Consider the following 14,512-nt stretch of genomic DNA (forward strand, 5'->3'; position numbering starts at 1 on the left):
TCCTCCTCCCTCAACCCATCCGATGACAACTCGCAGTAAAGGTCATTCTTCTACTTCCCACATGAATCTTCACGTCTCTTCTATCTCTCTTCTTCCTACCAACCCCAAAGATGCTTTGTCCAATACCAATTGGCGAAATGCCATGGAAGACGAGTTTAATGCTCTTATTCAGAATAACACATGGGAACTTGTACCTCGAAAACCTCACATGAATGTTATCCGGTCAACGTGGGTTTTTAGACATAAAAGGAAATCTGATGGTTCATTTGAGCGCTATAAGGCGCGTCTTGTTTGTGATGGCAGGTCTCAACATGTCGGAGTAGATTGTGGAGAAACTTTTAGCACGGTAGTGAAACCGGCAACCATCCGTGCCGTCCTTAGTATTTCATTAAGCAAATCATGGCTGATTCATCAATTAGATGTTAAAAATGCTTTTCTTCACGAACATATATCTGAAACGGTATTTATGCATCAACCCATGGGTTTCCGTGACACGTAGCTTCCCAATCACGTTTGTCGTTTGAAGAAATCTTTATACGGACTTAAAAAAGCACCGCGTGCTTTGTATCAACGGTCCGCGGATTATGTTTCAACTATTGGTTTTTCTCACAGCCAATGTGACCACTCACTGTTTATCTACCGAATTGGCAAGGATGTTGCATACTTATTACTTTCTGTCGATGATATTATTCTGACTACCTCGTCCGATTCCCTTCGCTATTATTTGCTTAATTTGCTCGCCTCGGAATTTGTAATGAAAGATTTAGGTCCATTAAATTTTTTTTCTTGGTATTTCGATTCAACGGACTCCTACGGGCATGTTTCTTTTTCAACAAAAATATGCCGAGGAAATTCTTGAGCGTGCCGGTATGTCTACTTGTCATCCTTCAGCCACTCCCGTCGACACTAATTCTAATTTGAGTAACTCATCTGGTACTTTATACTCCGATCCCACCTTGTATCGGAGCTTAGCAGGTGCGTTACAATACTTAACTATTACGCGGCCTGACTTGTCATACTCGGTACAGCAGATATGCCTCCATATGCATGCTCCGATGGATATTCATATGTTAGCACTTAAACGTATTTTGAGGTATATTCGCAGCACTCTTACTAAGGGTTTACAATTATATAAGGGAGATCTCACACAACTTGTTTCTTATACGGATGCCGATTGGGGCGGCTGCCCGGATACTCGTCATTCTACTTCTGGGTATTGTGTCTTTTTCGGAGATAATTTACTTTCATGGTCCTCAAAGCGCCAGTCTACCTTGTCGCGCTCATGTGCTGAAGCTGAATATCGCGAGGTCTCTAATGTAGTTTCTGAAGTTTGTTGGTTGAGTAATCTTCTTCTCGAGTTACATTGTCCCATTCGTAAAGCCACATTGGTGTTTTGTGATAATGTCAGCGCTATCTATTTGGCTGGTTATCCGGTTCAACATCAACGGACCAAGCACATCAAAAATGGATATTCATTTTGTTCGTGAAAAGGTTGCTCGTGGTATTATTCGAGTACTTCATATTCCCTCTCGCTATCAGACTGCTGATATCTTCATGAAAGGTTTACCACACATCCTCTTTGATGATTTTCGAGACAGTCTCAACGTCCGTGAGCCTCCCGTTAAGACTGCGGGGGTGTATTAGTACCACCGATATATCACTTATATATATGGACTTTATATTGTTTGTATTATTAAGAGTTTGTATTGGTATAGGATTATGTTTCCTAATATATAGAGGATAGGGTTGATGTATTGATCCCTATATAAAGGGCCCTTATGTGATTAATTAACGACAAACAATTGCATTATAATACTTTAATAATAGTTGCGGCTGGGACCACGATCGACCGTGGGTCGATCGCACGCGGTCCAGTCCAAAATTTATATCCGTTAGTGTTGAACTTGAATCTTTGGACTCTTACTTCATTTAATACATGCAAAAGATACTCAACATCCTATACAAGTACTATATGCATAAAGTATTCATTTACCTTGAATGTATTGCCTTGATAGTGACTTGACATGTTCAAAGTGGAAAGTCTAACATTTTTGGATACAAGTCATGATAATCATTTGAGGCAATCTCAGTTTTGTCATAATATTTTGTTTGTAATTAACACATTTGCTAAAGTCCTATTGGTTGGTCTACATGTTATTGATGACAACAACCCACTTAGTCACAAAGCACATTAGTATTCAATTTTAAACTTGTTTATGAATTAATTAAGCGTGTTCATGATATCTTAACAAGTGAAACAAGTAATATCAATTAAGCATGTTATAAGGCATCAAGTTAATCAAGTCTAAACCATTCTTAAACTTGATTTTAGACATAAGCAAATCCTATGTGTGTTAATGATTTTTCATCCTTTTAAGATCACTAGATTATGACACATTAAGCATTATCCAAGTAGAATAAGCATATATTGAAGTAGTCCAAATACAAGTTGATGAATTTCCAACTTGTAGCACATAGCAAGACAAGGTTCATACATGAACATATTAAGTAACTACTTAGCAAATTAGCATTTAGCAAATAGTCAAATAATACTCATGTATAAATAGTAAGTAGTCAAGTAATATTCATGTAATGACTAGCAAGATATCACAAATTAATCTATGATAATAGCATTGAACCAAGACTATGTATGTTTTACTTGCAAAGTGACATTTGCAAGATTAATGTAAGTATACATTAATGTCCAACACATGTATAAGGAAGGAGCAACTCTTGGTTGGGACTTGATGACCATCCTAAGTATGTCTAAATACATTTTAGATGTACATGTTTTTCTATAACACTTATGTGTTATCCTTAATCAAGGTTAAATCATCATTAAGGTGTCATTAGGTGTGGTTAACCAAGATTAAAGTTCAAGTGACCAAAACTCATTTGAATATGAATTAGACAACTATTCTAAGCATGTTTAAACAAGTTTCATAAATTATAGATGCCCCGAAGTGGTCGAACTAAAATTGTAGGAAATTCGGACAGAACCTTCTACGGTCGACCCAGGTTGACCGTGCACTCCTGGTTTCACAAACCAGGGTGCAGTGTTCCACAGTCTGACATGCGGTCTATCGTGAACCGAACCGTGTGACCTAACTTTCATTATAAGCTTTGTTTGATTTTGGTCTTTCGCTATAGTAAGTGTGGATTAGTGAACTTGTGCTTTTATGTCAAGATGTCTACCATCACTTCTAGTTATGTACATGTGTCATCATCAAAACACTTATTGTTATGGGTTAATATTAGAATTTAGAATTACTATTATACATAAACCTACATTCTCCCCCAACATATTTAGTTTATCTTTATATATTTAATCTATTTATTTTTATTGATAAATCCCAATCCTATTTCTTATCACTCAAAATTTAGAATAAAATAAAACCCCATTATTGTAAAAATTAGAATAACATCGTGTAACATTAACTTTCATATTGACCAGCGTTTAATTAACGCAATTCACACATATAAATACACGTCACTCATTTTCTTCATCCCGATATCTCAATAAAAATAGAAAATGGTACACATGTTTGGCCTTTAAAAAAAGAAGTGTTTAACATATTGGCTATGGTTGTTGCTTGAGTTGAGTTGAAATGAGCAGAGATATCAAAGGTTTGGAAGTATTTCTTAAACCAATATTAAATTGTAACAACCCAACCCATTATAAAATCGAACACGCGGAATTTTTTTATTTTTTATTTTTTTTATGTCAGAAGGGTGCGCCACGTGCACCACCTTAGGGTGCGCGGCGCGCACAGGCTAAATCAGCTTCTGTCCGAAATTGTAATTTTTCAAATAAAGATCTCCCACTTCCCGACATATTTAGACGAAACGCTTTTCACAACATGATATAATAGTTAAAACTCACACGATTCAATAATAAAATAAGTTTTACGAAACCGGGCCCACATATGCCGTAATACGAGTTTCGTACAAAAGTATAAGTTTCAACCGAATTAGTTTAAATTCCAAACGACACTAGAGCATGATGTTTGAGGGTTAAACTACCAAACTCTCGGTCAAACTTCAAAAGCTAACACATCCAAAAGCATCCTCTATCAAAACAACGCGGGATATCTAATCCAAACGAACGCCCTTACCCTTATCCACACCGGAGCCTATAAAAAGGTAAACAACGAGAGGGTAAGCAAAACGCTTAGTGAATGCAATAATTATACATATACATATATAACCTACTTACTTGCAATCACTTACTCAATACCGTATACAAGCTAGCATTTCGACAACTATGCAAACCTTATGCATAAACCAAGATCCGCAATTCACAATAAGCTAGCGACACCAATAGCATATAGTTCACAATTACATATGCTAAAATACAAATTTCACACAACCATGGTTAACCAATCATACTAGAGAACGGTACTCGAAAAAGACCGTCGGAGTTCATAACATCCATTAGTGTTACTTAAACACCGTGTAATCACTAATCCCCCGGGTGATGTCTTGAACACCGCGACTAACTCACCCCCATGACAATGTGGCGTCTTGAACACCGCGACGATTCTACATGTCAATCAAAACAATGAGTGGTGTCTTGAACACCGCGACAATTCCACTCCCATGACAATGTGGTGTCTTAAACACCGCGACAATACCACACGTCAATCAAACCAATGAGTGGTGTCTTAAACACAATACCACTCGTTACTTAGAATGTGGTGTCTTAAACACCGCGACAATACCACATTCATACTACACAAATAAATACATTATACATGCACACGCATAATTATTCCACTCACCTTAACGATTCGGTGACGGTTTTATACTTCCGTGAGCTTCAAAGCAAAGTACCTAATACCATAAGTACTCGATCAACACATAAACTAGTTAGACTAAATACCAACAACTTACACATGTGCATTTAATGACTTAATGCATTAAATGTCCCATTTTCACCAAAACCGTACACTAAATGTCAAGACCACCACATATCACTAAAAGCTAGTGATTAAGGTCCAACAACACTAACTAATACATAATTAGGGCATTTCATACCCATCTTTCTCAATTAGGTCTATTATTACCCATTTGACCACTTTAAGGTCTACACACCCATTTACTAAACATCTAGGTGTGCTAGTAATTTACTAGCCAATTTAGGCTCATAAACCCCAATTAACACTTTGAAACCCTAGGTTAGTCATTCTTGAGTCCTCATGGCTCAATCTTACCCAAGAACACCCAAATCACCAAATATGGGTTTCATGTTCTTCACTTACCCAAACCCTAACCCTTAAACAAATTAAAATAAGGAAATCAATGTTAGAACATACCACTACAACCAAAACGTAGCTAGAGAGGAGATGAACAACTTTATAACTCGAGCTAAAACTCAAAACTAGCTCCTTTTTCCTTTGCTTGAGCTTTCTCACACAAGAATCTCACTCACTTTCTAAAATTGAAGTGGATAGGATAAGGTTGTTGGAATTGGAGTGAATGACACCCCAAGATCTGATCTACAGGCCTTAAACTCGTTCATAAGTGAAATTACCAAAAAGCCCTTCAAAATATCTAAATAAAAGAAGCAGAACCCGGCCACAGTGGAAGTGCGCCACGCGCACCCCTATGTGTGCGCTGAGCGCACCAAGCTCAGTTCAGTCTCCGACCTCTGTTTAAATACACAAGGTCACCCACACTTCATGTACCCTATTTACACTGCTGTAATAATTTTTCGGGTCTTACATAAATATTAAATCAAGATGATCGGACTAAATTCAATCGTGATAAAGTTGTAAGCACTTTTGGTGTAGCAAATAATGTTACATCAGAATTAGAAGTGGTGGATGCATTGTGAAGTAAGATAATGAGCTCACATCTTTTTCATTTCTACAGTTTTTGATTGGTTCAACAAAAAAAGATTTATTAAAATGTCTTATTTAGAGGGCTCACAATGATGTCATTTTCCTCTCACGCTTCTCTTGTTGGTCTAACTTGGTTCCGCAAATTAAGTTGAAAGTCTTCTTTTGGGCTTCGACTTCCAAGTTGTTTAGGGTTTCAACCATATGTATGGGACGTCAATCCGAAGATCTTGTTCAAGGATGCTTAGTTATCGCTTAGGTGTTTTCAAAAGTATTCATCTATTGTCCCTTATGTTTAGTCTCTCTCTTTCTTTATTGTATTGTACTATTGTTGGATCGATCATCAGTTTGTTGATCGTTTATTAATATATGGTTCTTTTATCGCCAAAAGAATAAAATAAAAAATAAATGATGTAATTATTGTGTGATTAATTTTGTTGAATAACATTATGATTAGTTGTGGTTATTAAATTAATTTTACGCTAACTATTATCACATTTAATTTTATTTATTTATTTATTTTATTATTATATTTTATTTATTTATGTATAAAAAATATTTATTATATATATTTTATCATTATATTTAATTTATTTATCTTATGAATTTTTTTATTTGTAGCTTTAAGAACTATACTTAAGGAAAATAAGGTGCTGTTTATAATAATAATCATAACATTACTTCCATTTGTTTACGTTTTTCATACATAAATAAAAAAATACATAAACAAGCAATTATTATACATTATTCCATTATCAATCTTTTTCACTAGAAAACAAGCACTAATAACAACTAAACAAATACATACAAAATAAAATAATACTTCAAAAATCAAAAATAAGAAACCTAACAAAATAACACACCCAGATCTAGCAAAATCAATATTCAATAAGCTTCCACAAATAATCATTTCTAAAGCACATCATTATTTTATATATGTTATATACAGTATACTCCGTATATGCTACACAAGTACCAGGAGCCTACCAAAGTCATACTTGTTTAGTATATCTCATTGGTTTCCAATAACCTCAAATTTTAGAAATCATGAATTTGTTATCATTTGTGGATAATTTAGGGGAAATGATACAAATTAATGAAATAAAGCAAAGGAACGTTACCGGAGGTGGAAGTGCCGCCGGAAGTGACGGAGGTGATGGGGCCGCCGGAAGTGATGGAGGTGATGGGGTGTTTGTGGCTAGAAGATAAGATGGGGAAGACTGAAGAGAGGTGAGAAATAAATTATACATAGTATATGTTAAAATGTCTTCCAACTTTAGAAGCACCTTTTTAGAGCTTATTTTTTTTCAGACATATGCACCTTTTATTAGCTTATATCTTCAAAAAAAAAAAAAAAAAAAATAAACTATCTGCAATCAAAATGTCTGTCACCCGTAGATATAAGACCTAATAAGGTCTTCAATTTTAAAAACAAACACCACCTAATTGTGCATATATATGTTGTACATGATGGTAGTTATTTCTAGAACATGGAGAGTTGTCAACAAGGTACAAACAAACTTTGTTTGAGTTAATTTCTTATGTATAGCTTTTAAAGCTATCTTTAAATAATAAATCCTTATCTATAGTATAATAGTATAATACAAATTTCTAAAATAATGATTTTATAAATAAGGATTATCTAACATAAATAAAGTTCAAAAAATAATGAAAATTTTTTTAAGCACCTCATAGATAATGTCATTAAAATAATTAATTATTTTTAATAAAGATATTAACATGTTAATTGTATAATATTTGAATCATTATGTATAACCTTATTATAAAATACCCCCATGATCATATGTACAATATTTGAAGCATTATGTACTACCTTATGGTAAAACACCCTCATGACTATATGTACAATTTTTAAAACATTATATACAATCTTATGATAAAACACCCAACTTTATAACAAATTGTACAATCTTTAACAAAACACTCCATGAACACATGTACAAATTTCGAAACATATTGTATAACTTTCATATAATAATTGTATTTTAGTTTTAAAAAAATTAAATAGACATTTGTTATTACTAATAATTATTATTAAAAATATAAATAATCAAATTTAAAGCAAACTTTATTATCATTGTACTATTATTATTACGGAGTATTATTATTATTTAAATATAAATTCTCTTTACATGATTACTTATGTTACATGTGTATGCGAAATACATGTCTCAATAAAATCTGTACTATAGCTTTTATGATATGAAAAATAATAATTGTGAAGAAAATTGAAAGAAAATTGTGGGAAAATAAATGTAGTTCATTTGTTCTGACCAAGTTAAGTATATCAATATGTTTGTAAAAACAACGACAAATTTCTTAGTCGAAATTTGTGATTTCACGAGTCATTAAACTAAATGACTTTAGCATTTACGTTCACTTAATACCTAAATATATTTTCGTTTAAACAAACCCTTAATTACACAGCTAATCACTTGATAAAATCTCAACCCTATTTCTTATTCTTATCACTCAAAAATTAAAATTATATATAACCGTTGGCGATTCATTACTCATTAGTGTAAAATACTAAAATTAGAATAACCGCGTGTAAAAACCGCGTGTAACATTGAGTAGCGTTAAATTAACGCAATCCACACGTATAAATACACGGCATTCATTCTCTTCATCACAATCTCCAATCTGTCGAAATTAGGGTTAGCATTCTGCATCCCCAAATTTCTATTCACGCTATATATGAATTTAGGGGTTTTTTTTTGGAGGTTTTGATTGAATGATGGTGTCAATGTTGTAGCAGGTATTCAACAAACGCTCTGTGCTTTCAAATGATATCGCTTTGAATTTGGCACGACGAATATCGTTCATTGCATTTTTTAAATTTATCGTTGTTGATCTTAATATAATAATGCTAGGCTTTCTTGAATAATCAATTCATTCATAGCTTAATTATATAACAACAACAATTTTTTTATTCATAATGTTGTTTGATATTTGAGTTAACATGATTTATTCTCCAAGAATGATGAAATTATCATCAGTATAGCGTCAGGATGCAACCTATTTAAGAATAATTCTACATGTTGAATTGAATAGATTCTACAACATGACGTTACAGCAATCGTATATGAATATTTCTGATCATACGGATACAAGTGTTGATTTTTTATATCTATTATTTTATTATATGTGGTTGTTGTTTTCCTGTAAAACTTATTGAAGTTGGGACTGATGACATGACTGTTGAGTTCTTGAATCCATAGTTGTAGGACATTTATCGGCATCTTTGTAGCTTCTCAGTTGCATTTTTCATAAGTTGGTTTTTGATATTTGATTCCTATTTTAATGATATCTACTTCTTTTTTTGGGGTGTAATTTTTTATTTTTAAATGTTGCAAATTTGTGGGGAATTTGCAGTTTGCTCTATGAAAATGTCCCAGTTTGGACCTAATTCATTGTTTTTGGTGGCACTCAACACTGGGAGTGACTTGTTTTGGATACAGCAGGTTTTGATTTGATTTCTATTATCTTATTTTTTGTGCCTTTTTTTATTTTCTTTAATACTTGTAGATGTTGGGACTAATGTTAAGATTGTTGATTTCTTTGATCCACAGATGTGGGACATTTTTTTGGCACTTCATAGCTTTTGAGGTGCATTTTTTCAAGTTGGGTATTTATATCTGGTTCCTATTTGAATAAGATCTTCTTTTTTTGAGTTATTTTCGTTCTTGATTTCAATTGTTTGCACCCGATTGAATTGTTTTTGTAGCGCTTGGAGGTCTTGTTCAAGAGATAAATATCCTGGTAATACGTGCACCTTCTCAAGTATCAATCATGTTATTTGTTTTTTTTTTTTTTTTTTTTATTTCAATTGTTGAAATTCTGTAAGGAATCTGCAGCTTGCATTAAGCAAATGCCCCAGTTTGGACCTGATTTATTGTTTTTTGGTCGCCCTCCACTCTGGGAGTGAGTTGTTTTTGTAGGGCTTGGAGGTCTCTTTCAAGAGATAAATATCAAGTATCAATTCTTCTATTTGTTAACTCTAAGCTTTGGGAATAGTAGATATATAATCAAAAACCGTATATAGAAGACTTACGTCCATTTAATGTATGCAGTTTCTTTATTTTTCATTCTCTGGGTGTTAGATTCATGATATGAGAAAGTTATTCATGTGATATCTAATGAGATATGAAGAATGAATGAAGATGGTACTAACCTTTTATTCACTATACAAGCTCTCTTTCTGCCTTCTTAAGTTGTCTAAATTTTATCACTGCACTTCTTATAAACAGTTTAGACCAACGATATGCTCATTTCTTTAAAAGTAATTACTAAGGTTCAAATGCGGGTTTGCGAATTTGCTAGATTTGTGATCTTGTTACCTTGCATATCCGGGCTTATCAATGCCAAAACTTCCAGAAAGTACAAACTCGAAAGGCAACAGGTATATATCATGTCCCACTACATATAAGAAATGATGTGCAACGTTGTTGTATTTTATTGTCTAACTCACATGATTCCATGCATTTCTGAGCTTAAAAGCGTCTCATACCTTTATAATGAACACTTAGTACTTTCTCTTTGAAATGATGTAATTTTTATTGTAATGGACTTGCCACCAAAGTTGAAGGAGGCAAGGAAACGTAAAGAAGGGGAACATTATTGGATTGGGGGTTGTTGATGGAAGCTGTATTCAGTCACTAGTCAAACTATTATATATAGTATCTGAATATTTACTTTTCTCAATATTAGAAACCTTTATTACCCCTATGGTTGGATTGCTAGAAAGATTCCAAGCTCGCTATTTCACCAATTGATCTGAAGGACGAATTAAGCTCATAGCTGCTTTGCGGGATATCGGCTCTTTGAGATGGCATAAACTTAGCGACCTTACAGGTGAATGTAGTTGCTGATACTTTTACATGGATTTTTTTATGGCAGTTACTTATTTATAATAGCATGGTTTTATTACGGATGGGCCGGATCAGGTTGACCCGAAATAATAATACTTAATCCAAAAATGATGAGCAGCATAGTTGTATATTATCAACTAACTCACCCTTAAGGGTATTCTCATATATGATTAAATGTACCTTTGTTTTAGAAGCTTCTCATACCTTACCTTTATAGTGAACAACACTTTGTAGTTTCTCCCGAGTATTACAGTACACCAGTCTGTTGCCAAAGACTGGCTAAAGAAGGGGAATGTTAAGTTATTGGATCGGTGGTTGTACGTAGATGGAAGTAGCTGTCTACAGGTACTTAACTAACTTGTCAAGTATCTATTTTTATTAAAATAGATACTTTTGATTATGTACTACTATAATTAGTCAATGTATTGATCGTGACCATTGCTTTTTAGAAGCTTTTGATTATGTATTACTATAATTATTACCACTACAAACACTAATGCTTATCCCACGAAGCAACCTGTACGAAATATAAACCGTATTTAGTGACTGTTATTCAATGCTTGTCTGTCTTGGCTTTATGACGCAAAGTTTTCATTCCTAATCTTAGCAACCTGTGTGAACCCAAAAGTACCTGCTTATTAGGACAACTCGTAAATGATAACTCACACAAAGACATTGAGAAAACAGGATCGAAACACATGATGTAAACATCACAGATTTATACCTCATCAGATTGGTTCAGGTACGACTTCTCTACCATATCTTATTACACTTTTGACGCATTTCTTGACGTGCTCTGTAACTACAAAAATGTTAGGATGCAAATGTATATAGATATAAAGCGAATACCATTTGAAAATTCAAGAATATAGACCTTATCTTGGAGAAGGCCAGGTGATTCAAGAAGCTGTATAAGTAGAGTTTCAGAAACAGAACTTTAAACTTGAACAATTTTCCAAACAGTGTCTGGTTATTATTTAGGTTTATTATTTCAGCGATCTTCATTGAAATGAAAAAGTCGTTGGTGTTACTTACACATAGCTTTTCAGATGACAAAGTTTATGGTGGAACTCGATGGAAGCTTGCTTCAATTTTCGTTCTGCGTGTTTGGCTTCCTTGTTGCTGAACGAGTTGCTCGATTCTGGCATAACGTTGATCTTTACGTGATTTAAAACGTCTAAAGAAACCATCTCATGCTCCTTAGTTATTCCACGATTTTTTAACAATGACACCGTAGATTATATGAAGTAAATCGGAAGAAAAATAGCAAGGAAACGTAAAGAGAGTGTCTTATTGATAAGCTCTGGGAAGTCTTACCCAAGCTAAATAAGGGGAACGTTATTGATTTGGTGGTTGTAGATTGAAGCAGTCTACAAGTACTAGTCAAACTATTATAATATATTGAATCCAAATCTAAATATTTACTATTCTCAAAATTGGAAATCATTCTTTCCCTTAAACTTATATGTTTCCACCCTGTGTGTATTGTTTGAGAACAGGATCTCTAAGCTGATGGCTACCTCATGTTGAGCAACACCAAGGTATCCAGACACACACGCATCTGATGCGACTTAACGGTTTCTTTTTTCAACACCCACCTGTCTCGTTGACTGTACGCACAAGATTGGCAAACCACGAGTACTGTCCGCTTAAGAAGAAACTGCATGGACTGAACTTGTAATCCGAGCAAACTACGGGGAACGCATTGTTCGTGAAATTATGTCTTCTCATTGGGTGTTACTAACTGAAGCTACTGTAATGTTTCTATTATAAGATAAACAAATTCCAGGGCAACCTAAACCATGGTTATTCACTGATGTTTCCACTACCGGTCTAATTATCATAACGATGACGATTAGACGACAGTATGGCATTATACTTGATAGACGAAAGTTCGGTGTTAGTTTTCTTAATTGAATAATATCTTGGGGGAATTATGTTTAACAACTTTGATAACACTATGTGCGGGTACATCTATGACTAATGTAGTACAACTCTCAGCTCAGCTGCACACAAACACATGAAATATTTGCATAGTTCTTGTGAAAGTTTGTTTGTCACGAAGAGAGTTAATTATCTACGGTCATTGTGAGTCTTCTTAATGTGAGTCTTCAAGTCTGAACTCTTGATACGTTGGCTACCAACTAAATATAAATCTTTTAAGTTTTTTTTCATTTTAGATTACGTAAAGGCTTTATTCATGATAGGTAATGTTGATAGCCTACTAACAGGTTGAAAGCATGATTGCTTGTTAAGCATCTTAGATTCTGTTACAGGTTCGAGCCAGTGAGTTGTCTGATTTTAACGAGTTGTTCATATGTTAAGTTCATCTATGGTCATGAACGCACCAGGTAGTTACTAATTTTTATTTGTTAGTGGCACTTTAAGAAGGAGCTAACCATTGATGGAGCTCCATTGATGGTCATGTGCTCGTTGTATTTTGTGTTAACTATTGCCTATTTGAATGTATCCTTTTTTAGTTTGCTTCTTTTTTGTTTTTGCAGGTCACTCAAAAGATTATGTTACATTTGAGATCATCTGGAGAGAGCCAAATTAAACCGGTCTCATCTTTGCTTAATGATTATATCAAGATTGGGGGGTATGTACTGTGTTACACATCAAGTGTTGCCCTTTGATTTGATTTGTTTATCAAAGAAGTTAGTTGTTCATTCGTTGGGTTTTACTTAATTGAAGCTAATGTATTTATGTAGGATAAACAAAATTCAGTGCAAACTAAACCATGCTTATTCACTGATGTTTCCCTTGATTCTTCTGCTATGAAAGCGGAGAATTTGGCGCATTCGTTACTTGCACCACATTTCACCACTGACTCGTTATGACACCCTTTTACTCGCAAACTAAACCTACTATTTAGTTAAATCACTCCTATTACAGTTATGAATACAACACTTAGCCAAAGTCCCACGACACCCAGTTTTCAAAACATTTAACAATTTACTTGGACGACTCTTTAATACAAATACGGACGGTCAGGATGTAACCAGACTGCACACTTTGATTGGTTAAGAAATCACATCGGGTATTCAGAGCACCACTTTTATTGGTCCACGTTCCCCATTCTCATTTAAATATATATTTTTATCGACACTACTCGTATCTACAAAACACACCCCTAAAATTACTCCGTATTTCACAATATTGAGTTTCATGCTTCTTTATTAGATTAGCTCATTATAATAACGGAGTAACATGTAAATATCATTATTATTACTTGTATTACATTACAAATTTTCATATTTATCATTTTGTGTTGTTCTAAATATGTATAAGTATTAAGTTTAATGGTATAATCATAATCAATTAGAATAGACTTAAGCGGATATTAAAAGATGATAAAATAAGAGGTTAATAGCATTATGTTAATATACAGTGTATTTAACCAACATTGTGTTATAGCTCATGTGATAGTGACATATCTTTCTTAACAAGATGTTAGAAGTTCAACTCTCGTGGAGTGCAATATTGAACACAAGGTTGCATTTTTACCCTTCAATTTCACCCAAGGATATATATAAATAAATGTATATAAAAACTTTTAATACATTAAATTTAAAAAATTAGCGGTAGTATATCAAAACGTATAGAATTACTTGTTTAGAACGAGCGTAGAATAGCATAGGGAAATTTAAGAAAGATTCTAAAAATAGAAGGGCATATATATATATAAATAAAATGTTTGTGAAAGGTTGCATAAATATAAATATAAATAATAAATAATAAATATCATATCAATCTCAATTTCAACAATATTTATTTAGC

General features: G+C 33.6%; 1 protein-coding gene and 1 long non-coding RNA gene across 2 annotated transcripts; both read left to right on the top strand.

The window, feature by feature from the left end:
- The first annotated feature begins 818 nt into the window (after positions 1–818).
- Positions 819–7,049, top strand: LOC139854942 (uncharacterized mitochondrial protein AtMg00810-like). The gene is made up of 3 exons (XM_071844213.1): positions 819–1,433; positions 1,492–1,609; positions 6,919–7,049. The coding sequence occupies exons 1-3, from the start codon at positions 819–821 to the stop codon at positions 7,047–7,049; spliced, it is 864 nt and encodes a 287-aa protein (XP_071700314.1).
- A 1,466-nt stretch (positions 7,050–8,515) lies between these two features.
- On the top strand, positions 8,516–9,793 carry LOC139886324 (uncharacterized). The gene is made up of 4 exons (XR_011772400.1): positions 8,516–8,619; positions 9,237–9,325; positions 9,434–9,484; positions 9,589–9,793. It is a non-coding gene; the product is annotated as an uncharacterized lncRNA (long non-coding RNA).
- Positions 9,794–14,512: the final 4,719 nt, after the last annotated feature.

This window comes from Rutidosis leptorrhynchoides, chromosome 1 (genome assembly GCF_046630445.1).
Source record: "Rutidosis leptorrhynchoides isolate AG116_Rl617_1_P2 chromosome 1, CSIRO_AGI_Rlap_v1, whole genome shotgun sequence".
Taxonomy (NCBI): domain Eukaryota; kingdom Viridiplantae; phylum Streptophyta; class Magnoliopsida; order Asterales; family Asteraceae; genus Rutidosis; species Rutidosis leptorrhynchoides.